The sequence below is a fragment of the Amphiura filiformis genome, chromosome 9 (genome assembly GCF_039555335.1).
Source record: "Amphiura filiformis chromosome 9, Afil_fr2py, whole genome shotgun sequence".
Taxonomy (NCBI): domain Eukaryota; kingdom Metazoa; phylum Echinodermata; class Ophiuroidea; order Amphilepidida; family Amphiuridae; genus Amphiura; species Amphiura filiformis.
Genome location: NC_092636.1, coordinates 37545482 through 37571751, shown reverse-complemented (window position 1 = coordinate 37571751; position 26270 = coordinate 37545482). Strand labels below are relative to the sequence as shown.

The following is a 26270-nucleotide window of genomic DNA, read 5'->3' as shown; positions in this document are numbered from 1 at the left end:
AGTTAAAATGCGATCCCCAACCCTTTGCTTACCTTGGACGAATTTGCAGTATTTTCCGCTAGCTCCGTGTTGGAAAATGTCCGGTACTTGCCCGATACAAACATAGAAATGGCCACATTTGCTTCAGTCCTGGTATGAATATTTCTTCCGTAATCCAATGGTTCCAACGTGGGCATCACGATGATAGTCTCCTACACAACCAGATTGTGTCGGCCTGACGCTTCGTCGATCCTAAAAGTGAGGAAAGCGTGAGCTCTTACCTGCGTAAAAGTCTGTTCGACAAAGGCAATAAGGATGATTGACAGCGCCGTTCATTGGGCGGAGCCATTACGGCATGACAGCAGACAGGTTGCGCTGTTCTCTGACCTTGACTGTTCGTCACGTAGACATACCGTGACCTGGGTACACGTACAAAGGCAGCTGGGGGGATGCGACTGCGGCCGCCATTTTGACACGCGGTATATACTCTTCAGAAAAATTACTTTGGGTGACGTTTTATATCAAACAATTTTCGATAACGGTTTCTACTAGGATTTCAATTTTTTATTAATGAAGGTGCATGTAGTTTTGAGGAATAACACGGGATGTTTCGAGTTTTATTTCAACTGGTGGTGTAGGAAGGTGAGTGAATTCGTGAATGAGGCCGGGAATTGAGGTTTCGTTGCTTCAACGATCCGATAGTAGGATACTGAAACGTAGGCTAAAATGTCTAATGACGCCATGTTTAGATGAAAACATTAGCTGTTGCGAGGTCAGTGTCGTTGAATTAGTTACCTAAATTCCTTTCAGGATATTCTGATTTCACTTATTTATGATGTGTACGAAAATTCACCATATAAACTCAAAAGTGTGAATGCAAGCTGTTATTGCTGACAATAGAAACATTGTTGCAAAGTCATTAAAAACAGGTATGTATTACAGGCGTTCTTTGGCTGAAACGAGATACAGGCCAGTTAGGCAGTCTAATTCATTGATTGACATACATGTAGAAAACATGGCAATCTTAGTTTTTGAGGGCATGTTAACAATAAGCAATATCGCTCATTCTACAAAATCCGGTGCCAATAGCCTTTTTTCCATTCTTTGGTCCACAAACACTTTGTTGAGCATGATTTAGGAAATTAGGGCATCAAATATGTTGTTTTTCTGGTAGAACTCAACGAGATCTACACGGACATATAGTTTTCCATACTTTAAATGCTTTCTTCAGCCTGATTAACCCTTGCAAAGGCTCAAAAATCGCTAAAAATGCGTTTCCACTGCTCAAGTGTCACATCTAACCCTGAATATTTTCTTTGAATAAATGCGATTTCTTTACATATTTGTTGTTTTTAATTAGATAACGCACCATCATATTGTTTATCAACATTATTTTTAGTGATTAAAACGTCTTTGTGTAATTCTAAAATAAATTGCACTTTCCACCAAAACGCTGTGAGCTACGTTACCCTTTTAACACACGTTATTGGAAAGAAGTAAAACAGAGGTATCAATGTAATTTGTGGTTTTTGAAAGGAAACACTCATAGGTTTTAAAAAATCACAGTAAAAATCGTGATGCTGTAGCATTTTTGGCATAGAAATGTTGTCAACATTGAAATTTCAACCGACCATATTAAGATTGGTGAGCTACGTTACCAGGATTCTATAGTATGCACTTGTATTACATGTAGGCCCTACTTCCTAATAATATGTGAAAGCTACCATTGGTCGAACCCCATTTATATTAGAATTAACCGACATAACGTTCTAACGTTCGCAAATCACATCAAAAACATTAAAAACCTGTGAACTACGTTTGAGCTACGTTACACACTCATTTACGCATCTTTAAAACTTCTATGAAATGGTGAATTCGGGTTTACATTTCACTCAAGTGATCTTTAGTTTGCTTTTTATGACCTTGGATTGAGTAAAACCAGCCCATTTTGTAGCCGTAACGTAGCTCACATTACATTGAGTTTTAGTGTTAAAAAACATCATGACCTCCTGAAAGAAAAATATGCAAGTGATGTTGGCAATCTTTTACATATGAAAGTAGTGATACATTTACTCTTAAAAAACACAAAAAGCAGGTGTTTTTGAACAACTTTTATTTTGTCAATTTTTACAGTGGATTGGCACCCGATTTTGTAGAATTAGCGATATATGTTATTCTCGATCATGAGAGGATGTACCTTCTACATAATGAATTGCGTCAGCGTTTGCTCGAGAAGTCTAGACAAGAATTTGCTCACCGATCATGCCGATAGGTAGTCCGGGGTGCTCTGACGAAAACACTCCGATCGCCAGGCAATCTACGTTAATAGGCGATATATACACCCATCGAAAAAACCTCGTTCACGTAGCGGTTTTGTTGTCCCACTGGCCTACTTCACCGCTACGTATAATAGTATAGGCGCATTCCGGGGCAGCTCCGCAGGTTTTTATGTGCGCAACCGATTTATTCGAAACCTCATGCTCACCTCCTGCCTTGCTCCAGTAGTTGTTTCATATATTTTTTATAAGTCACCCATGGCCTTTAAAGAAAGTAATTCCTCTTAGAAGCAGAAATTTAAGTTATATTAGCTCGGTTATATCTTGCACTGTCACGTACGATCAATTTTGTGAAGTCATTTCCTGGTTTTGAGTTTAGGGTTGGGCGATATCGCAAAAAGATCGTACATGTTTGTTTTTTTGGTTTATTTTTTTCGTTTTTTTACCTGATTAAATTGAAATAGCATACAAATGTAGTAATGTAAATGAATTATTTCTTGGGATAGGTATTCACATTTTATCATGTATAAATATTTACTGTTTTCTTTTTATTATTAATATTATTATTATTACTATTATTATTATTATTATTATTATTCTATTTATTATTATTATTATTACTATTATTATTATTATTATCATTATTATTATTATTATCATCATCATCATCATATCTTTATTTAGGCCTATACTAAGTATTTACATACTAAGTATTAACTTTTAATTATGTGAATATTTGTGCATTTTCTTTTCTTCTTATTTAATTTTGTTTTCCCATTTTATAAATCTATTTATGAGGAAGCAGTGTTTTTATTACTATGATTTTTTAACTGTTATTGATTTATGTTTATGTGTTAATTTATTTTGGATTAAATAAATTAGACCAAGTAAAATAAAAACAAATAATTATAAGCCCCCCGGGGTAAAATTTCCAAACACCCTGCCAAAAATCCCCACCCCCCATCTCAGCCTGCCAAAAATCGCTTGCCCACCCCCCTCGGGCCGCCAAAAAATCTTTGCTCCCCACCCAACCTTAAATGGTCTAGAATTATGTTGCGAGTGTAGCGAGCAGGAAAATTTGCATATTAAAGCGTTTCCGGACCTTTGTTCTAAAAAATGCAGCGTTCAACCCCTTAGCAAGTCTACTACCAGTATAAAGAAGAAATAAACAACAGTGTTATCCATGCACTGAAGATAACAAATTGAACCATATTCTACTGAAGATGACAAATTGTGCTGTTTTAATTGAAGGCAGCAAATAGTGCAATCCACTGAAGATAACAAATTGCACTGTACTGATCTGATGAAGACAGCATAGGCCTATAGTGATATCCACTGAAGATAGCAAATTGTGCAAGTGCTACGGTACCGGTACCGTAACCACTGAAATAACTAAATGTTAGGCCTATTTAAGGCCTATCCAGAGAAGATGAGAAAATCTAATTCTACTGAAGTTGACAAATTGTGCTATGACTCCAAGCAAATTGTGCTATTCACTAAAGATAACAAATCAATCTCAATTCTCCCTCTTCCTCTCCTATATTTGGAAAGTGCATCGAACTCGTGACTGTTCTTCAAGTTCTCCTCCTCCATCCCGCATTGGAAAAGTGCATTGAACTCGGAATGTTTACAAACATTATTTTTATCAACTCGGCCGACTCGTTGGGGTCATTTCAGGTCATCGTGTGTGTCGTGTGACCTCGCAAGTTCCTCTGCGCTGACCGTTCCTGCAACTCTTTTAACGTGTTTGATGTGGCAGATGTAACAGATATTTATGTAAGTTTCACTGTAGTTTATTGAATACTTGTGAATTGCAATCGCATATTGGCTGTGCTGTGACATGGTGAAGTAGATTGACCTGACTCCTGAGCTTGATGAAAGGGTGCCGAATTCAACAGCCATGCATAAGCTTACTCATCATGCATTCATGATTCATTGATATACCTGATCTCATGTACCAATGATACCTTGTGTATTGGTACATGATTCGTGGTATACTTCAGCAATAGCGAATAAGTGGTCGTTTTTACTCTTTTCAAAACGTCACATGTACACCAAATACAGCCCCCGAAATGGTCTACTTTTAGCGTGCCTTAACTCCGAAACAGTTTAGTCAAAGTTAAAAATGCGATCCCCAACCCTTTGCTTACCTTGGACCAATTTGCAGTATTTTCCGCTAGCTCCGTGTTGGAAAATGTCCGGTACTTGCCCGGTACAAACATAGAAATGGCCACATTTGCTTCAGTCCTGGTATGAATATTTCTTCCGTAATCCAATGGTTCCAACGTGGGCATCACGATGATAGTCTCCTACACAACCAGATTGTGTCGGCCTGACGCTTCGTCGATCCTAAAAGTGAGGACAGCGTGAGCTCTTACCTGCGTAAAAGTCTGTTCGACAAAGGCAATAAGGATGATTGACAGCGCCGTTCATTGGGCGGAGCCATTACGGCATGACAGCAGACAGGTTGCGCTGTTCTCTGACCTTGACTGTTCGTCACGTAGACATACCGTGACCTGGGTACACGTACAAAGCTGGGTGGATGCGACTGCGGCCGCCATTTTGACACGCGGCATCTACTCTTCAGAAAAACTACTTTTGGTGACGCTTTATATCAAACAATTTTCGATAACGGATTTCTACTAGGATTTCAATTTTTTATTAATGAAGGTGCATGTAGTTTTGAGGAATAACACGGGATGTTTCGAGTTTTATTTCAACTGGTGGTGTAGGAAGGTGAGTGAATTCGTGAATGAGGCCGGGATTGAGGTTTCGTTGCTTCAACGATCCGATAGTAGGATACTGAAACGTAGGCTAAAATGTCTAATGACGCCATGTTTAGATGAAAACATTAGCTGTTGCGAGGTCAGTGTCGTTGAATTCGTTACCTAAATTCCTTTCAGGATATTCTGATTTCACTTATTTATGATGTGTACGAAAATTCACCATATAAACTCAAAAGTGTGAATGCAAGCTGTTATTGCTGACAATAGAAACATTGTTGCAAAGTCATTAAAAACAGGTATGTATTACAGACGTTCTTTGGCTGAAACGAGATACAGGCCAGTTAGGCAGTCTAATTCATTGATTGACATACATGTAGAAAACATGGCAATCTTCGTTTTTCGGGGCATGTTAACAATAAGCAATATCGCTCATTCTACAAAATCCGGTGCCAATAGCCTTTTTTCCATTCTTTGGTCCACAAACACTTTGTTGAGCATGATTTAGGAAATTAGGGCATCAAATATGTTGTTTTTCTGGTAGAACTCAACGAGATCTACACGGACATATAGTTTTCCATACTTTAAATGCTTTCTTCAGCCTGATTAACCCTTGCAAAGGCTCAAAAATCGCTAAAAATGCGTTTCCACTGCTCAAGTGTCACATCTAACCCTGAATATTTTCTTTGAATAAATGCGATTTCTTTACATATTTGTTGTTTTTAATTAGATAACGCACCATCATATTGTTTATCAACATTATTTTTAGTGATTAAAACGTCTTTGTGTAATTCTAAAATAAATTGCACTTTCCACCAAAACGCTGTGAGCTACGTTACCCCTTTTAACACACGTTATTGGAAAGAAGTAAAACAGAGGTATCAATGTAATTTGTGGTTTTTGAAAGGAAACACTCATAGGTTTTAAAAAATCACAGTAAAAATCGTGATGCTGTAGCATTTTTGGCATAGAAATGTTGTCAACATTGAAATTTCAACCGACCATATTAAGATTGGTGAGCTACGTTACCAGGATTCTATAGTATGCACTTGTATTACATGTAGGCCCTACTTCCTAATAATATGTGAAAGCTACCAGTGGTCGAACCCCATTTATATTAGAATTAACCGACATAACGTTCTAACGTTCGCAAATCACATCAAAAACATTAAAAACCTGTGAACTACGTTTGAGCTACGTTACACACTCATTTACGCATCTTTAAAACTTCTATGAAATGGTGAATTCGGGTTTACATTTCACTCAAGTGATCTTTAGTTTGCTTTTTATGACCTTGGATTGAGTAAAACCAGCCCATTTTGTAGCCGGTAACGTAGCTCACATTACATTGAGTTTTAGTGTTAAAAAACATCATGACCTCCTGAAAGAAAAATATGCAAGTGATGTTGGCAATCTTTTACATATGAAAGTAGTGATACATTTACTCTTAAAAAACACAAAAAGCAGGTGTTTTTGAACAACTTTTATTTTGTCAATTTTTACAGTGGATTGGCACCCGATTTTGTAGAATTAGCGATATATGTTATTCTCGATCATGAGAGGATGTACCTTCTACATAATGAATTGCGTCAGCGTTTGCTCGAGAAGTCTAGACAAGAATTTGCTCACCGATCATGCCGATAGGTAGTCCGGGGTGCTCTGACGAAAACACTCCGATCGCCAGGCAATCTACGTTAATAGGCGATATATACACCCATCGAATTACCTCGTTCACGTAGCGGTTTCGTTGTCCCACTGGCCTACTTCACCGCTTCACGTATAATAGTATAGGCGCATTCGGGCAGCTCCGCAGGTTTTTATGTGCTTGCAACCGATTTATTCGAAACCTCATGCTCACCTCCTGCCTTGCTCCAGTAGTTGTTTCATATATTTTTTATAAGTCACCCATGGCCTTTAAAGAAAGTAATTCCTCTTAGAAGCAGAAATTTAAGTTATATTAGCTCGGTTATATCTTGCACTGTCACGTCATTTATCAATTTTGTGAAGTCATTTCCTGGTTTTGAGTTTAGGGTTGGGCGATATCGCAAAAAGATCGTACATGTTTGTTTTTTGGTTTATTTTTTCGCTTTTTTACCTGATTAAATTGAAATAGCATACAAATGTAGTAATGTAAATGAATTATTTCTTGGGATAGGTATTCACATTTTATCATGTATAAATATTTACTGTTTTCTTTTTATTATTAATATTATTATTATTACTATTATTATTATTATTATGTATAAATATTCTTTTTACATGTATTATTATTATTATTACTATTATTATTATTATTATTATTATTATTATTATTATCATCATCATCATCATATCTTTATTTAGGCCTATACTAAGTATTTACATACTAAGTATTAACTTTTAATTATGTGAATATTTGTGCATTTTCTTTTCTTCTTATTTAATTTTGTTTTCCCATTTTATAAATCTATTTATGAGGAAGCAGTGTTTTTATTACTATGATTTTTTAACTGTTATTGATTTATGTTTATGTGTTAATTTATTTTGGATTAAATAAATTAGACCAAGTAAAATAAAAAACAAATAATTATAAGCCCCCCGGGGTAAAATTTCCAAACACCCTGCCAAAAATCCCCACCCCCCACCCCAACCCCCCAAAAACCCCTTGCCCCCCCCCCCCCGGCCCCCAAAAATCTTTGCTCCCCACCCAACCTTAAATGGTCTAGAATTATGTTGCGAGTGTAGCGAGCAGGAAAATTTGCATATAAAGCGTTTCCGTACTGTTTTCCCCAACTGTTTTTCCCCACAATTTTCAGACCTCCCCAGGGCTCATAATTGTTGCACAGCCCCTTATTTTGTTATTTTGAGAGTTAGATCCCCTCATCAGGCCCTTATGCAGGATTTCATTTGGGGGGTGCTGATTTTGAAAAAGTGGATTTTTTCCAAGGCGGGGGTGGGGGCGATTTTGTACAGAGTACATGTACCATAGATGACATTAAACAAATTATGGGTAATGTGCTATCTCCAACTTGAGAGGGGGAACCAGTGGTGTACGATGCCGGGGGCAGGGGGAAATTGCCCCTTGGCAAAAAATTGCCTATTTGGTACCCAGTGTCCGATTTACAAATTTTTTCCTACCTGCACTGGTGCATGTAGCCCAAAATTTCTACATGCACAGCAAAAAGTGTGCATGCACCAAAATTAAAGCAAACATAAAATCACATTGAATCACGATCATTGTCAGTTAAGCTTGTAATAATATTCCCGGCTCCACTGTCATTGTCATTTTTATGCCGATCACTCGCCGATTTCTTAGCCAAAACACTGGATGCTGTGGCATCCAATATCAATTTACTGTTCTAGAACTAGTCGCCGACGAGGTGCACGATTTCCAGAATGATGCAAGTGTTTTTTGAGCTATTTCCTTTTTTGCTGGACATTATTATGATTATTTTCCGTATGTAAACAAATATTTCCCACGGTTTAAATTCGGTTCTTTTTTTCAATGAAATGAAAATGACAGCTTCTACATGTGCGAGGGTATCGGGAATTGGTGGATGACGTCACATTACGCTAGCCCCTCTAAGGGAAGTCATAGTCTCGGACCAGACTGTATGTGGCTATCTCGAATGTTCGTTAGGATCGACAAGTATCAGACCGATGCAAACTGGCTGTGTAGGAGACTAGGGAAGTCAATGAAAAAAAGTGACAGTTCTCACGTGATAGGGGTATCGGGAATTGTCAATTGCGCGAGCCCTTCTAATGAAGTCAGGATATTGCGCTAAAAATAGATTGGGTTTTTCCAAATCGGACTGACTGCTTGTTTACTTTTGTATATTGCCTTGTCATATCGCTAGCTCTAAAATCGTACATGCACGCGTGCAGGCAGGTAGTGAAAAGCTGCATGCACAGAGGGAATGTTACATGCACTGGTGCAGGTATGCAGGTGGTAAATCGAACACTGTTGGTACCCCTCCCCCTAGTATGCAAGGAAAAAAGAGAAAAAAAAGGAGGGAGAGAGAGGAAAAAAGAGAGAGGAGAGAGAGGGAGAGGAGGGAAAGATATGTGGGGAATCCATATGATATGCAGTACCATCAATAAGCCTGGCAAAAATTGATTTTTCATCAAATTTACCCCAACTTTTCATGCATAATTGAGGACAAAATTTTGCCAAAAACAACCACTTTTTTGTGGTTTTCAATGACAAGAAGCTCTATAAATGTTGACTGTACCCACCATGTTTCATGCCCATATGACAGTTTTTAATAATTTGACCTCTGTTGACCCCGAAATTACCGTATTAACGTAGATTGCCTGGCGATCGGAGTGTTTTCGTCAGAGCACCTCGGACTACCATCGAATGTGTGTCATCAGCCCTCAGATCGGCCCTCAGACACACACATACAGACATAGAGTTGTGCAGTAGCATGTTTTGTTGACATTTGACAACTGATATGAGGTAAGTTTTATATGTTTGGAATCTGTATTGCCTATTCTGAAGGAATTATTGCCATGATGTAAACAAACCATCCCTTGGCCTATAATATGGACATGGTGTACTGCTTTTCAGTACCCTGTTTTCCATGGGTGAATGTAGGAACCCATGGATTCGATCCATGTAGCCGATATATATAGCTTCACTTTCTACATGTTCTAGGCTAGTCTAGACTCATTTGCCAGTCTCGTGTACGCCGTTTGTACACAGAGACTGGCTTATGCCATTTTGTGTGTTAATGGGATTTACACACTTAACGTTTTGTGCAGCTCAAACATTCACCAACAATTTTTTTTACAATTCAGTCAATTTATATGAAATTGGTACTCACATATCTGATCTTCAAATCATAGTTATCTTATTCAATGTATCTAAGTAAATTAAAGTTGGAATTTCTGATACTTAAAAGACAATTTCAAGCCGTCGAATTTCACGTCCGACGAGCGTGTTCGATGGTGAAGTCACAAGATGACCCACCTCATTTACAGCCGGTTTCTGTCGTCAAGTCGTGTTCGCGATAGGCCTACAGCCACGTTGCACTGGTTGAGGTCGAGACTAATTGGTGATGTCGATAAAAACGAGTAAACAAAATGGCTGGGAGAACTGAGAAAGTTGTGTCTTTAAAAAATGTTTCATCGTGACTATCAGAAACCTTAAAAAACTTTTTTTGACCGTGCTTGATATGCTAACGATATACAGGTACATTGAAGGATATAAATTGGATGGTAAATAAGCCAAATATTGCAAGAAATCTACTCGCTAGAATCCTAGCGAGCCTGCAAAAAATGTCCGACCATGCAAATGTAATATTGACAACGTAAAATCCCCACTAGGCTAGTCCGAATAATCAGTCCCAGAACAAAATATTAATTTCTGACATGATCGTGTTCTGGGTCTGAACTGTTTCCATATGAAATCTTGATGGCAAATTGTAGTACAAAAGAAGCACATGATTCTACTTCTACAGCTTTTTAATCCCTATTCATGTTACGTGAATCACGCTTATTGTGGACCATCCTTCTGATACTTGAGTGTTTGGACAAGCGGAATGGTCTTTTGTCTACCTCTCTGTTTGTAAACAGACAAGGAGGTCAAAATTGTCATCCTTGCCAAATAGGAAAAACAACGTAATGGTACAGCACTAATTCTAGCTAGAGACCATAGCATTCAAAATTTAGTCGGATTCGCTGAAGCATGACACCTTGTAAAGCAATGGAAGTTCAGAAGTAAACACAGCCGATCACGACAGGCGATTGCATCAAAAATGTTGCTAAAATTACACTTCAGCTAAATTTTAGACTGCCCAAAATAGGCAAATCTTGCTCAAAAAATACAGTTGACTCATCAAAATAACTTTCATTCAAATTTCCACATTACCAGAATAAATAACCTCCAGTGCAAAAAATTGGACTGCTGTCCGACCGAAAAACCATAGCAAAGCACTCTAGCTTCGAATGCGTAAGTATCGTGTGCAAATTCGAAGCTAGAGTTCTCGACTAAGTCAGCGTATGCATAATCACGTGACACGACCAAGAAGTGTGAATGTAGGTATGAAAGGCGAAATCAAATTGGCAAGGGTGAAAATAAGAGAGCTTGAACCAGGGGCCACTTTGGCAAAAAAAGTGGCCCCTGGTTCACCAAGATTTGGAAGAACCAGGGGACATTTCCAATTACCAAGGGCCAATAAAAATAAAGATGTGCTGGTTGAGTTAAATAAGCACTATTTGCTTGAAATTTGATATTTTTGGTTCACTATCCAGGGGGCCAATTTTGTGAGAAAAGTGTACCCTGGTCAACTAAAATTGAGATGGAACCAAGGGCCATTTCAGCGTCTCCCACTTAATTTAACCCCTGCAAATTGGTCATCAAACCACATCATTTTTATATCAAATTAAAGCCCTTGAGTAAAGAAAGCCAAAACTGAAAACCGTTTTGTCATAGCCCTTTCCATATAAAGGCCAAGAAAAAAAAATTGTTTGCTTGCCCTCAAATGAATTTTAACAATTGGGTCGATTGAAACACACTATTATGGAGCCTGTGACATCAGTCACACATTGCACTGCATCCACATCTACTTCATTCTTAGCTAAAAATTGTAATGTACCCTTATGGTGTATATTTTTATTTTTTGCAGATCTTATGTAGAGTAGCAGCTTCAATTTTGTCAAATTTTATTACTCTGCTATAATCGAAAGGACACCTCCCAATTCAAACCAGAATGACTTCTACTACCTCCAAGTTGCCCGTCACCAAATTCAAGAACTGTCGCATCCTTGTCAATCACAAGATCATCAGGGAGGACTTGTGGGTGCGTGACGGCAAGATTATCAACCCGGAGAAACTCTTCTATTCAGAGAAAGGTCATGCAGATAAAGAGGTGGATTGTGGGAATTGTATTATCTCTCCTGGGTATATTGATACACAGATTAATGGTAAGTGTGTTGGGGTGCCTGGGTAATCGCCCTTAAACATAGATGGACAATGCAAAAGAGGACACAATTTTAAGTGTATGGACAGAAACACTTCTAAAATTGGTTGATAATTAAGTGCTCCCTTGGTCTCCTGTTTTACCTTTAAATATTTCATTTAATTTGATCAAAACAAAAGGAATACACAATATCGGCATTTGCATAGTACTATACACTATACTAATAATACTATACAATGTACATACATGTGTGTAACAGTATAGTTCCTCATAGATGGCAATTACATTATGTTTTGTGGGAGTTGAGGTTTGTCTGTGAGTACTGAGTATGGGTCAGTGTACACGTATCCTTTTCTATGTATCTGTGCGTTTGTTTTCACCTACAAAGGTGGACTTTGAGTCCACACTTATGTAGTGAAAAACCACACGTAGCGAACCGTGGACGTCCCATGGTCGTAAGACAGCGGCAGAGGGTGAGCCAGCATATGGTGTACTTACTGTACTGTAGGGTCCTCTATCATAGGTGTAATACAGGTCCACGGTTAGCGGTGAAATATCACAGAAGTCCATGTTTGGATTATGATATTTCTGTGTGTGTGGGTCCACAGTTTCACTGTTAACAACCACACACACAGTGCGGGTCCACGGTTGTCAGTGAAAACGTGTAGGGGGTGTTGGGGGATGGGGTGTGTGGGGATTGGTGTGGTGCAGGCATGTAAAATTTACTGTTTCCTTTTGTATAGACTTTTTTCAGTGACTTCACTAAATTTTAAGTACTTGTAGACCATTTTCCGTATGCAAAATTTAACATGCTCCCATTATTGGTGCGCTACATGCACTCAGTACGGCTGCAGTACAGTATATTTAAATCCCTATGCTACATGCACAATATTCTCAAAATGCTGAAGTCAGTTTGTATGTAACAATTTAATATCCTTTTCCAACAGGTGGCTTTGGTGTAGACTTTTCATCTGATGCCCACAAAGTCAAAGATGGTCTTCTATTAGTAGCTCGCAACATCCTTAGCCATGGTGTCACATCATACTGTCCAACTGTTATTACCTCCACTCCTGAAACATATAAAGAGGTGAGCTGGCTTATTAAAACTTGCTGTATGTGTTGGTTACAAGTTGATATAGTCTGAAGGCCAGGTCAGTAGTCCGAAAACCAATAACCCTAATTCTTACTCTCACCTTGAACTTCACCCTAAACCTAATCTAAGTCCTAATCCTAGAGTCCGAAGTTTACCGTTTTCTAAAATCCATTTTCCGTGTTGTAATCCGTGTTGTAAAATTTGTAAATCCGTGTCATGAATAAAGCTTAAAATGTATAAACAATGATATTAATGTCACAATAAAGTGTTCAATATCGCGATCAATATGCTCTGATTTGAATATTCTCACGATAATAGGGCGACTATTACAATGTGTGGTGGGATATAAGGGGGTCATGCCTAGGTAATATACCTTTATTTAGGTATTATTAAACAGTATTTTTATCATAAAAGCTGACAAACACATCTCATGATTGTTTTAAACATTTTTTTCTCTTATCTTTTAACAATTTTTATCACATCATACAAAAATGTCATTTTCCGTGTTGTACCTCCGATTCCGTGATTTTCTTCCGTTTTCCGTAAAACAGAAAACTTCGGACTCTACCTAATCCTAAACCTAACTCTAAGCATAACCCTGCCTCTAATGCTAACTTTGACTCTAACACTAGCCGAACCGTATCACTAACACTAACCCTAACCTTATCCATAACCCTAATCATATTAAACCTAAAATGCTCTAAATCCTAACTTAAACCCTTTTCGGTCTAGTGACCCATTGGACTAATGGGCTATATACCCGAATGTGAAGAAATTATTTGAAGTGTGTGAATGCATAATAGTAATGAATTTATCAATTAACAAAAGTCAGGTTTGGTTTAGCACAATTTGGGGATAACGTACCCTATTTGATTGTACAGTTATGAAGTCAGTAATATGTAGAGGTTGGTTGCAATCTTGCACACTGTGAGATGGGTTGTCATGTGTATTTGTTGATGGGGAATTTAAGACACATTTGCTGCAACAATACCTTGCAATTGCAACTAACTTTTTGTGTGTCAAAGTTTTCAGTGAAATTAACACACGCAAGGTGAATATTTCTCAGTTTGTGCAACAAGGGTGAACAAAACCCAAGAGAGTGATAATGTCTGGGATCAAATATATAGAAAATAATTTTAGTGAACACTGAACAAAAAACAGTACATGTTCATAAGGCCCCCCCCCCCCAAAAAAAGTTGTTTGTTTGTCCTCCACCGCCGGCTCCTCAGATTAAGGGTAGACAAGGTATTGTTGGTCGAAGCAACCTAAAAATCGATTTTCATTATCTAGATCAATATATTATTGAAAATTAACACCTTGATGTTTTGCAAAAGTTCTTTCTACAAATCGTATACTCTGCAAACTTGCTTAATTTATTGTTGTTAAAGTTATGTATGTTTTACAAAAGTGTTGTTGTTTCAGCCCTCTTCACAACGTAACTCAAGAACCGCAGCACCTATAAAAGTATATCTGTGATATTTTAATTCTTCTACACGCCGCTATGAATTGAGCAATGCAATTTTTGCCAAAACTCACTAACATTCGTAAGATACTATGAACTACCAAATCACAACAGTTAAAAATAATTAATAACCTTAAGGCCTGACAAATATTTTTTTTTTTCAATAATTTTTTTTGTTGTAAAAATAAGTAAAATTCAATTTTTTTCAGATTTTGAGTATCTCTGGACCTAGCTAGAGTTAGAGGCTTGGCTAAATACTAAGAGCTTTCATGGTTGAAAATTAAAAAAGCCCCCCAAAAACAAGTTATATTACTTGTGGATTGAATACATTGGATTTGAAATCATTAAAAGACTATGACATGAACACAAATTATAACTTTAACTGCATATTAAAGAAACAAAATGTTGTTGTTTTTTAAGTCACCATGAATGATTGTAGCATTTAGCGCTAGCTAGGTCCAGGAATGCACCAAATCCAAAAAAAATATATAAAAAAATAAAAAACCGCCCGCCCGCACATCCTCTTTCAAAGCTGTGGAGGACAAACAAACAATTTTTTTGGGGGGCCTAATTGTGTGCACTTTTTACTGTTACTGAATTATTTCACTTTACCCACTCACAGACACTAAATAGCAAATAAAGTTGAATGAATGACAATTGTGTATTTTACAGATAATTCCTGAAATAAAGAAGCAAGAAGGTGGTCCGCATGGAGCAAGTGTTCTAGGTAAGAAAGTAGGATTATTTCATGACCTGTTTAAAGTTAACACATGACGTTTTGTACCATACCATACATGTATTAAGGCCTACCACCTAAGCATTCTTATTCCAAGTTTAAGTGAAATTGTTTTAGATTGTAGGAACAAAAATGAGAATTCCATTGGCCCATAGAACTTGCAACATCTGGATGGTGTACAACTAAAATACCATGTCTTTGTTCATACTGCATAAACAAAATATTTCAGGCCTAAAATTTTACTAGAAAAATATGAATGTCATCTGATACCAAAATCTACACTTTGATGCGGTAAAATGGGGAGGGGTGGTGAGGTTGTCAACACTTTTATCCACCCTAAAGTGAACATGTAGCAGACTCGCTTGAAAAGAGCCAGTATATCATTCAACATTTTGTTTGTGCTTTGTTGCAGTTGCATGTAAAATGTCTGAACAGACGAAAAACTTCAAATTATATACTACCCTTAAGTACATGAGGCGGCCTCAATTTAGGAATTCAAAAAGGTAGCCAATCCAATATAATTCATTAATATTATGTTTTGATGGATCCAAGTTGTGATAATATTGGATCCAAAATATAATAATGATAAAATTGATGTTTTACGCCTAATATTTATTGGTCTCGCTATGAGTTGTAAAATATTGGACTCGACTACGTCTCGTCCAATATTTTAAAACTCATAGCTCGACCAATAAATATGGGCTTAACCGATTCAATTTTATATCACAGTTGCTGGCTATGATATGTCTTGAAAAAAGACAAAAATCCAAGACAGCAAAGCAACATCATAGGGTACCAAATTTGCATTTGTCTTAGATATTTCTTTGTAGCTTTCATGGTGCTTTCCCTAAATTTGGAAAAAAAATAGTCAATTTATTGAATTCCATTGATCAGACATTATTCAAAAGCTAACATTTCATTGTTTATTTTGCTGTTGATCTGTTATCAACGGCTCACCTCATTTGATTGAGATTAATAATTACTTTGTTTATTCATTTGATCATATCAAGATAATAATAATAATAATGTGACAGCTTTGGAGCAAAGGTCAAATCAACAGACGATAACATTTTCATGCAACATTGGGATCAAAATGTGTAGTCCAATACAAATTTGTATAAAATTTTTATTAAGTATTGAAATAAGTTTGGTTCTAAAATATCTGTTACTATAGATAATATAGTAGATTCTGTATCTGACTTGGGAGAAAGGTTTTTTAATCAGTTCTTTTATATTCTATAAATGCAGTCATTACTTTGGAGATAGATATTGTTGAAATATGCAGAGTCCCCAAAGTTGAACTAAAGAATCTGCTTGTAATTGACACAGGATTTGTACAGCTTTCACTCAGGGTGGTATGCCTTCTACATACCAACTGATGGCAAGAGGAGCTATCTGCTCACCTTCTATTTGGCCTGCATCCAACATGCGTTATATTTTGGTTCATCTCAAGTTCGGTAGTGACGTACGTGCATATTTCGCTAGCCTCAGTATCGAATTGCGCGTGTAAAGTTAAACGCCCTGAGTGTACACGCACACGTACAGGGGCAGTTTGTCGGCACGCTTGCGGCGCAACCGTCACTACCAAACTTCAGGTGAACCAAATTATAGGGTATGGTGAAGTCATGATCCAAGCAGACTGGATGGCCGCACTTGCCAAAGATCGCTGTTCATGGAGAAATCTTGTGTTATTCCTTCTACATACCAATTGATGACAAGAGGAGCTCACCTTCTATTTGGCCTACATCCAACATGCGCTATGGTATGGTGAAGTCATGATCCAAGCAGACTAGATAGCCACCCTTGCCAAAGATCGCTGTTCATAGAGAAATCTTGTGGTCAGCTGCAGAAGCTGATGATAGTAGCTATGGTATAAAAATCCTTTCTGATTCTGCTTTTGTACACAGGTATACACCTTGAAGGACCCTTTATAAGTGAAGAGAAGAAAGGTGCTCATCCTATAGACCTTATCAAAACCTATGAGGACAATGGCTTCAAGGAGGTGATGGATACCTATAGTACTTTAGAAAATGTGGCCATAATAACATTGGCACCAGAGTTTGGCAATGCTGATGTGGTCATTGAGGAGTTGACACGAAAGGGAGTGGTGGTTTCGCTGGGTAAGATGATTATTTGTTCACATCATCAACCTTGTGGAGTATTTTTTGTGTACTAGTAAGAGCTTGATACCCCCACCCTACAGTGCTACTCTCACCCTTCCCTACTTACACATGCTAGCAGTGCAAAATGGCACTTTTTTACATTTGAGAGCATACACAGCATAAACACGAAAGTAAGATTCTGATTGGCTATTTCAATCATAACACACAATCATAACAACAGACTGGTAATTGGCCGATTACACATGAATTCATTAGTTTGCTCAGAACGGCGGTCATGAAGGGAACACAAGCTCTGTGTATGTCGCTCATTAACAGGGTGCTCGCGTTAATCACAGTGTAGTCAATTTAGCTTACAGTAAAGATTCTCATCTCTTCAGTACTAGAAGGTATAGGTAAAGGTATGTTAAGGTATAGCGAAGCCATTGTTAACATACAAAGTTAATCTGTCAACACTAATGACTACAAGCATAAGCTATTATGATTAGATTGACATATTTATAATGCTTGTTGATGATTTGACAGAGCAGTTTGGCCAATTAATAATTAATTTGTACTGAAAATTTACATGTATGAATGTAATATGTTACTTGTATGTGCAGGTCACTCAGAAGCCAACTTAGAAGAAGCAGAGGAAGCCGTCCAACATGGAGCTAGATTTATAACTCATCTGTTTAATGCTATGGGGCCAGTAAGTACCATTCTTAGTCAGTGGCTGTTGCTTAGCTTGTTAGTGCTGAATTTCATTGGTTTCTGCATGCTGTCTATCACATGGTAGACGGCAGCAGCTGCTTTGTCATGGAAGACCTAGTCAAGGCGCAGGTATGTAGTGCGTTCTAGAGCATAATATGGGAACAAGATCGCAGTACACAACTTTCTTTCATTTCAGAAAAAGGGGAGTTTTCATGACCGTAACTTTATTTTTGCTAAATAAAACTGTGTTTAGTTATTAAAATAATATTTAACTGACTAAGAATGAGAATAAACAATATGAATTTTTGTTTTTACTATCCTCTACCGGGTGATAGATGACAGGTAGGTCCAATATTTCGAGTAGTGTATGCTGACGCAGTGGATACCCACATCCACTACTCAAAATATTGGACCTGCCTGTCGTCTAACACAAGGTAGAGGATAGTAAAAACAAAAATTCCTATTGTTTATTCTCTAATTGATCAGGGTTCGCACAGACTAAGGGAATTTTGGAATATGGCCAAAACCATGGACATGGAACTTTGATATATTGTTGTGGAAATTCTAAAGAGAGGTCAAAAGTCATTAAATTCTTTTCAAAGAGAAAGTGAGAATGAAAATATGTAAAAAATTAGTGAAAAAGAGAAAGAAAATACAACATCCGTTGTTGGTAGAAGGTAGGCCAGTTGGATGAAGGGTGGTCATCATAAGCTGATTTCAAATAGGTTGTAGTACATGTAGCTGTTGGTCTGAAATTGTGTTAAAGTGGTCATTGAAAAGTGAAATAAAAAAATAAATTGTATAATCAAGATTGAATAGACAAGTTTTCCTACTTAATATAGGTGTTAAAGGCATTTAAAGCAGAGGAGTGATAATACTCGACCACTGAGGGATATATCTCACCACAAAGAAGAGTAATTTTTTCACGTCAAATCAAATTTCACTTTGAAATCAAACATTCCTGTCCTCTTATCAGGCTGCTATAGGCTGATAATTTCTCCCAAATTGAACATGACAAGCATTTTTTGATATTTGAATATGTTTGTGTTTCAGTCTATTCAAGTCAGGAAGGCCTGGGCCTAAGGGACCTGTGTCCATCAGTGCACAAAGACCCATTTCAAACAGGTTATCTCTTAGATTAACATTTTTGGTTATAAAACATAACATTTTTGTTTCACATACTTCTTACTAATGACTAAAATCAGGGCTAATGATCTATATCTCTTGAACCATATTTGATTGCAGAGATGAATTGAATGTCCTCAATTGTATTCTGAGTTACAGTAGTAAAATGGGCATGAAGGTCGTATTCATAGGTACCTCAATTTGGTGCTACGTGTACCTCATTTAATGAGATACACGTAGCACCAAATTGAAATACCTATGAATATGACCTTCATGCCCATTTTACACTGTAACTCAGAATACAATTGAGGACATTTACGGCTCATTCGTGCTGTACGGTCACATTTTGTTAAATTTAGTCATGGGGCATTTGCATTTTAAATGGTTCCAACTGTACGCCATTGAGTAGCCTCATAAAGGTTGCCGACTTTTCGAAGCCAATAAACCAGCGCTGGATTTCAAAATTTTGGATAATTTGTGACTTATTTTCTCCTTCATGCAGTTTCACCATCGTGATCCCGGTATTGTGGGTCTGCTTACCAGTGATAACATACCATCAGATCAGGAGATATTCTATGGAATGATTGCTGATGGCATACATACAAACCCAGCTGCATTAAGGATAGCTCACAGATCACATCCAGATGGTGAGTTACATAGTCACATGATGTGAGGACTAAAAATTACATGAGCTATACTATTTGTTGGGGAGTCAGTGATGTGTGCCGCTGTTTTGAGTGTGCAGCTGTTTTGAGTGTGCAGCTGTTGGGTGTCTTTAAAGATGTACATTTGTACGCCATCACTATGAGCGAATATTTGCCATTTGAAGCTGATCCTAATGATGCGCGCACTGATGTCACCGACTCACTGTGGTGAAAAATAGGATATGTGACCATCAACCATAAAGGGGCCATGAGCAGAACAAGTTCTGAGATATGATCCATGGAACTTCCCGGTGATTTTTTATTGATTTTACTCCCTTTCAATCAAGCAATAGGGAGGGATAAGTAATATATCACTGCAAAGCTTATTTTGAGGTGAATTTGCGTGTTTATCTCTCAAGTGAAAATATCAACATTTGTGGTGGACGGTCACATATGTGAGCTGTAGATAATTTTAAGGGGAGCTATCGGATGAATGCAACAAATGAATTGCAACGGGTGATAAATCACACTACAGGGGGATGTTCAATTTTAAACCTGACCAAAAAGCTGCATGTGACTTGTTTCGGTGGCCATGCTATATATTCCATTAAAATATAGTACTCACAGTGTTAAGAATGGGACAATAAAAAGTATTTTCCCTCTTTTAAATTCCTTATGTATAAATCACTTTCTCTGATTTTAGATGAATGTACCGTAAAACCAGGGGTAGAAATAAGGGACCATTTCCTGATAGCCATCCGGGCTATCTAGCCATTTTTTCTGATAGCCCTGAAGGAAATTCAATAGCCCTGAAAAAAGACATTGTTTTTGCACAATTCAAACCAATCTTTGGTTCAAATATTCAGTTATTAGTGAGTAACCCTTACCCCCCCCATAATCAGGGGTAGCACTAGGTTTTAAAACCAGGGTTCTCAGAACCCCTGAACCCCTGAAAGTGTTAAAATATGCGCCAAATCCTAAAATGAAGGGTTCTTAATCTCGAATCTGTCAAGTATTGAATGTACCGCTTTAATTAATTGGTATCAGATTTTGTGATTTTGCTTACAATGATGTGTTACCGGTATAGATTCATGGTATAGTTAAAGCCCGGCAAAAAATGTGCTGATCTCGCTTTTCACGCCACGATTCTCGCCTGTATAACCAACTATCTCGCTTTTTAAGAAAGTTCCCAAGCAGTTTACTTACTATAAAAGTGTTGCTTTATGCCATAAAAGTTCGCCGAATTCCACAAAATGCAGTAAACTTCGGCAAAGTGCAGAATTCAACACCATTGGCACCACGTGGAACCCGTGCATTTCTCAATAAAAAATGACATTTCATTGCAAATGAGTTCAAGTTTAGGCCAAATATTATGATATTTATTGAATTACTGGAGTATGATGACTATAAAACATAATTCAAGGGCAACTTTTTGTCATTTTTTTTTTTCTACTGCCGATCATTGTGTCGTATTTCACCGATGGCATATCTCTACACACCACCCACAAAGCATTTCTTTCCGATCCCTAGAATTAGAAAATTTTCCAACTCATGTACGTGTCATCATTCAGCACTGCAATAACTTAGCAGCAGTGGTTCTAGACAATATCGCAATCTGTGTAATTATGCCGGCAGAGTGTATTTTATTTCTATTTTTAAATTATGTTACAATGATACGGTGACTTCACTTCAACAAATGTCGTTACATTGCATTTTATGTTACATAATTTCTGGACAGGCCGTAAATATTGGAGATCAAGCTTTTATTTTTCTTTCACATGTTTTCATTTTTCTGCAAGATGAAAACCCCTGTAGCCCGACGGGCTACATGGAGATAAAACCCAATAGCCCGACAGAAAACCTAATAGCCATGGCTATCGGGCTATCGCTTATTTCGACCCCTGTAAAACCCCGTCTACAAGCATATAGAGTGCTTCTGATGAAAGCTACATTAATCCAGGCACCATTATGGAGTTTGAACAAATAAATTACGGATCCAAGCATATGCAAAGAAGTATTATTTTAAGACCAATCTATTGTATTGTTATATTTACGCTTGCTTCGAATTAATTTAGCTTTCATAAAAACACTATATATGCTTGTAGACAGGGTTTTACGGTATATCTGCACAGACTGCACTTACTGATTTAATTTATGTCCTTCAGGAATGGTGCTAGTAACGGATGCAATGGCAGCTATGGGCTTACCCAGCGGCAGGCATCAGCTTGGTAGTGTAGCTGTTGATGTAGTACACAGGAGGGCATCTGTAGCAGGCACAACTACTCTATCAGGAAGGTGAGTAATATGCGTGGATCACACAAGTTAAGGAATTAAAATAACATGTTGGGTCATATCAAGTAAACAGTAAAGCAATGCAAAGATGTATATTTGTGTGTTCAAATTCAAAGAAAAGATTATGAGTATTTTTGCTAACTGGTGCATTCCAAATAAACTTGTGCTTGAGGAATATGAAGGGACTCCTCACACTACTTGCAACCAATGTAGTGGATTATCACAGAATGGATAAGGTATTTCTGGACCAACTTGTGTATTGGCATTTCACTAAGAGCCATGATATAACTACATGTATCAATAGTAGCATTTTGTCATGGACCACTCAGCTGATGGTAGTTTGACTCCCAGTCATCATCCGTAGACACATTAAGCCAAGTAGCCCACGTCATACGAGGTCAAACTTTTATCTTCACTCAGTCCTGCCAAGACTTGACCCCAGGATCTCATGGCTAAAAGTGCATTAGTGTATAAATCAAAAGATGATTTCCCTTTCTGTTCTACATGCATGGCACTAACACACTTATACCTTGGGGACAAAGCTCCACCTTCTCCGAAAGGCACGTTCTCATGCCCTATCTATTTATTAGTGATATCCAGTGATTAGCTATGTTCTCCTTAATGATTTCGGTAGTATATATTTGAGCTGGACAGTGGACAATTTTGCAACGGAAACACGCTCAGAAAACATAGGACTATTACTGGCCTTTACCATGTCATAAGTTTAGTCAACTGAAAAAGAATACGAAAAAGTATGCAGATATAATATAGAAAAGTAATTTTATTGATTGATCGTACCGTTAAATCGATCAATCAGTGTAATTAACCCCTGAGCACTACCTGCCGATCTAACATTGCCTCTGATTGGTCAATTACATGATGTCTTCACTTTAATTACCATTCAGAATGGAGCTTTGCAAATAATTCACCCCATTTTTTTTTGCGTTTTGAAATTATTCTAACAATGTTGGCAGGTAGTTCTCATGGGGTTAACTCTAGCAAGTAAAATCATGTTTAATTCTAAGGTAATATGGTGCTTTTTTCCGTTACAGCATAGCAACCATGGACGACTGTGTACGCCATTTCAAAGAAGCCACCCGTTGTACAACCGAGCAAGCTCTTGAAGCTGCAACACTTCATCCCGCACAAATGTTACGGATAACTGATCGTAAAGGAACACTAGAATATGACACCGATGCAGATTTCATATTTTTAGACGATGATTTGAGTGTGTCGTATACTTACATAGCAGGAGAGTTAGTTTGGGATAATAGCAAAGATAAAATTGAGGTCGTACAAAGATCTGAGGATGAAGAGGAGATAGAATATGCACGAGATGTTTGAAAAATGTTTTATTCTTTAATTCAAAAATTATTTTTAGATACAAGTACCGTATTTGACCTCATCAGCACCGGAGCACCCCTCTCCCTAATACTGGGCCATGTGGCTAAATTGGGTTTCATTTTTTAGCCTCTGGCAAAAGGAATGGCTTCCAATTTCCATGTGAAAATTGTTGCACATGTGGCATTTTTGTTTAAAATGCATCTTTGATACATACTTTTTTTGCTTAATAATAGTACATTATAAGCCCCTCTCTCATATGAGTTTGTTCATCGCCCATGGTGCTAATTAGGTCTTATACGGTATTATAAAATTACTCCAAAATAGGCCAGTACCATGTTTGCATGTCACTCATGGACAGGCAAATAACATTGAGTAATGTACCTCCAGATTGGGTGATTCCAGTTAAAATCAATACACCTCCTATGGAAGACAAGACACAGAGGGAATGTGAATTTCAAATGGGGTTACCTGAATGGGTGACTCTGTTTGAAATCTACACACTCCCTTAATGAGAGATTAAGGTCATGTCTTCCATAGGTGTATGGTTTGCAACTGGAACAGTCCATTGTATCACCATGTGCCCAAGACACTTTGTAATTTTAGTGTGTTTGCGATCTGTGTGAAGTGAGATTGTCAACAAAGCATGTAACAAGCACAGTTGTACATGCATAAATTTTTGTTTTAATCATACCTACTTAAACACTAATTATCAGGCATGCCGCAATCGGGTGCCCCACTTATTTTCACTTTTTTGCACTGTTTTGAACTTTTTTGCAGTTTTGCGGAACTTAAGAACTTAAGGCGTGCCAGTTTTTGTCACCTTGCTACGCACCTGCTAAATCATTGAATGTCAGCTTTACTTAAGAATGATGAAGGTACACAATTTTATTTCCACACATGTTGGATTTCACATACCGTATTGTTTGTAATAAATGCTCCCCCTCTAATAAACGCCCCCTCCAATTTTTCTGTGAAAAATTGACAAAAATGTGAACATTTCCATGACATATCGTGTAGGTAAGCTTAACACTTGTATCAGTCATGTCAGTTACGATCGCTAAATTGATTGGACAAAACCTAAATTATGACTCAACTCCCATCCATTTCAATGCCTAATTATGGTAGAATTTCACTAATTCCATGCACTTACAGGTGTAATTTTGTTGTATTTCCCACGAAAATATCATTTTCCATGGGCGCCGCCATCATGTATAGTCATAAATCCCTCCTTTTAATAGGAGCACCATCGGGAAATTGAACACGATTTTTAAGCTTTCTTCACTGACAATTCACTTCCAATAAACGCCCCCCTTTTGGAAAAATGCAACGCCCCCGGGGCGTTTATTACAAACAATACGGTAATTACAAATATCCAATAAAGTGTTACATACAGGTTGTATCAAACTGATTGATATAGCAATAACAGCATTGCAGCCATCTTCTTGAAATGAACAGAACCATTGAATGGGTCTTATGTTGCATTTACATGAGGCAGCTGTCTATGGGGCTATTCCAGTTGAAATCCATACACCCCAATGGAAGACATGACCTTAATCTTCCATAGGCTACAGGGAAAGTAAATTTCAAATGTTGTTTTCCATGTGAGTGTATGGATTTCAACTGGAATAGCAAATTCTTCCTGGGTCCTACCTCCATGATCAGTGATGGGTACATACATTTTGATACAGCCTGTATTTCCATAGGATTTGGACATTGGATGAGGGAAGCAAGGTGACACAAAGGTTGTCATTGGGTACTACTATGGGGAGGGTTACATTTCCCCTGAAAACTTATTTTTGTTCCACTTATTTACCCACCTAACATCTCATTATTAGTATTATTAAGGTCAGATTCATGAACATAATGTATGTGTATAAAATTGACCATAGTTACTCATGTTGTGCAAGGTGCTATTAGCATATGACCATAAAAACATGGAATGGTATTCACAATGGGAACTAACTGGAGTGCTGGAATAACATAGGTATTACATTAATTTACATCATACAGCATGAAACGGGTGAAAAAGAACGAATATTTTGGTTGTTCCATGGTGTTTCAGTTTTTCAACATCTGAATTCAATGCATGATAACAGTTGTTTTTTGTTATTACTATGTTACATGTATGACCTTGCATTCAACAAACTATACTTTGAAATATTCTTGATTAAGGTGTTTTGACCCAAACATCAGTTTTGCTTCAAAAGGTTAAAGACACCATAGGCAAAACCAAACTATTTGTTATGCACACACAATATTTGGTGTCATGTGGAAACACTAACATATATTCACAGTTGAGTTCATCATCAAGTAGGCCTATTAATGTAATTTAAAAAAAAGCGCAGTGATTTAAAGTGCGCTATGCACTGGCACAATGCCTAGACGTTGATATACAAGCCTCAGCACACTTTACATTAATATCAAAAATCAAATTGATTCAAGGAATTAATAGTCCTACCTGGTCAGACTAAGCCTATATTCCAGTACTAAAGCTAGTCCATCTTTGTGAATACTGACCATATCTACTCTGAAATATTATATTGTATATTAAGTATCGTATCATCAATACCAGTCCTGAAAGAGTTTATTATATATATAACTATATATAAAAATCATGGTTTTATCCAAATATATTCTTGATAACTTTAGTTGCTGTTGTCAGTATTTTTTTTTGCTTAGTTGTATATATAGTGCCATTCTTTGGGGATGTCGCAAATATTAATAACAAGGTAACATTGAACCATGTGTGCAAATTAATATTATTGACAAATCAACTCACAGACAAATCAAATCATGCCAAAAGACATTTCTCAACAATCTTCTTACAGGATTCAATGTTGTGCAGAGATTTAAGCTGAATTTATACTCTATCACTTTTGCA

General features: G+C 37.4%; 1 protein-coding gene across 1 annotated transcript; it reads left to right on the top strand.

The window, feature by feature from the left end:
• The first annotated feature begins 3928 nt into the window (after positions 1 to 3928).
• On the top strand, positions 3929 to 24845 carry LOC140160953 (N-acetylglucosamine-6-phosphate deacetylase-like). Its single transcript, XM_072184301.1, has 9 exons — positions 3929 to 4031; positions 11587 to 11884; positions 12828 to 12967; positions 15108 to 15162; positions 17079 to 17291; positions 17894 to 17982; positions 19612 to 19756; positions 21919 to 22048; positions 23098 to 24845. The coding sequence occupies exons 2-9, from the start codon at positions 11671 to 11673 to the stop codon at positions 23387 to 23389; spliced, it is 1278 nt and encodes a 425-aa protein (XP_072040402.1). The 5' UTR covers positions 3929 to 4031; positions 11587 to 11670; the 3' UTR covers positions 23390 to 24845.
• Positions 24846 to 26270: the final 1425 nt, after the last annotated feature.

Bases quoted from the DNA above. Each gene is read 5' to 3' on its own strand.
- LOC140160953 (XM_072184301.1), top strand. From the start codon at position 11,671: ATGACTTCTACTACCTCCAAGTTGCCCGTCACCAAATTCAAGAACTGT. The intron at 19,757-21,918 runs GTGAGTTACATA...TATGTCCTTCAG, and splicing joins TCACAGATCACATCCAGATG to GAATGGTGCTAGTAACGGAT. The intron at 22,049-23,097 runs GTGAGTAATATG...TTTCCGTTACAG, and splicing joins ACAACTACTCTATCAGGAAG to CATAGCAACCATGGACGACT.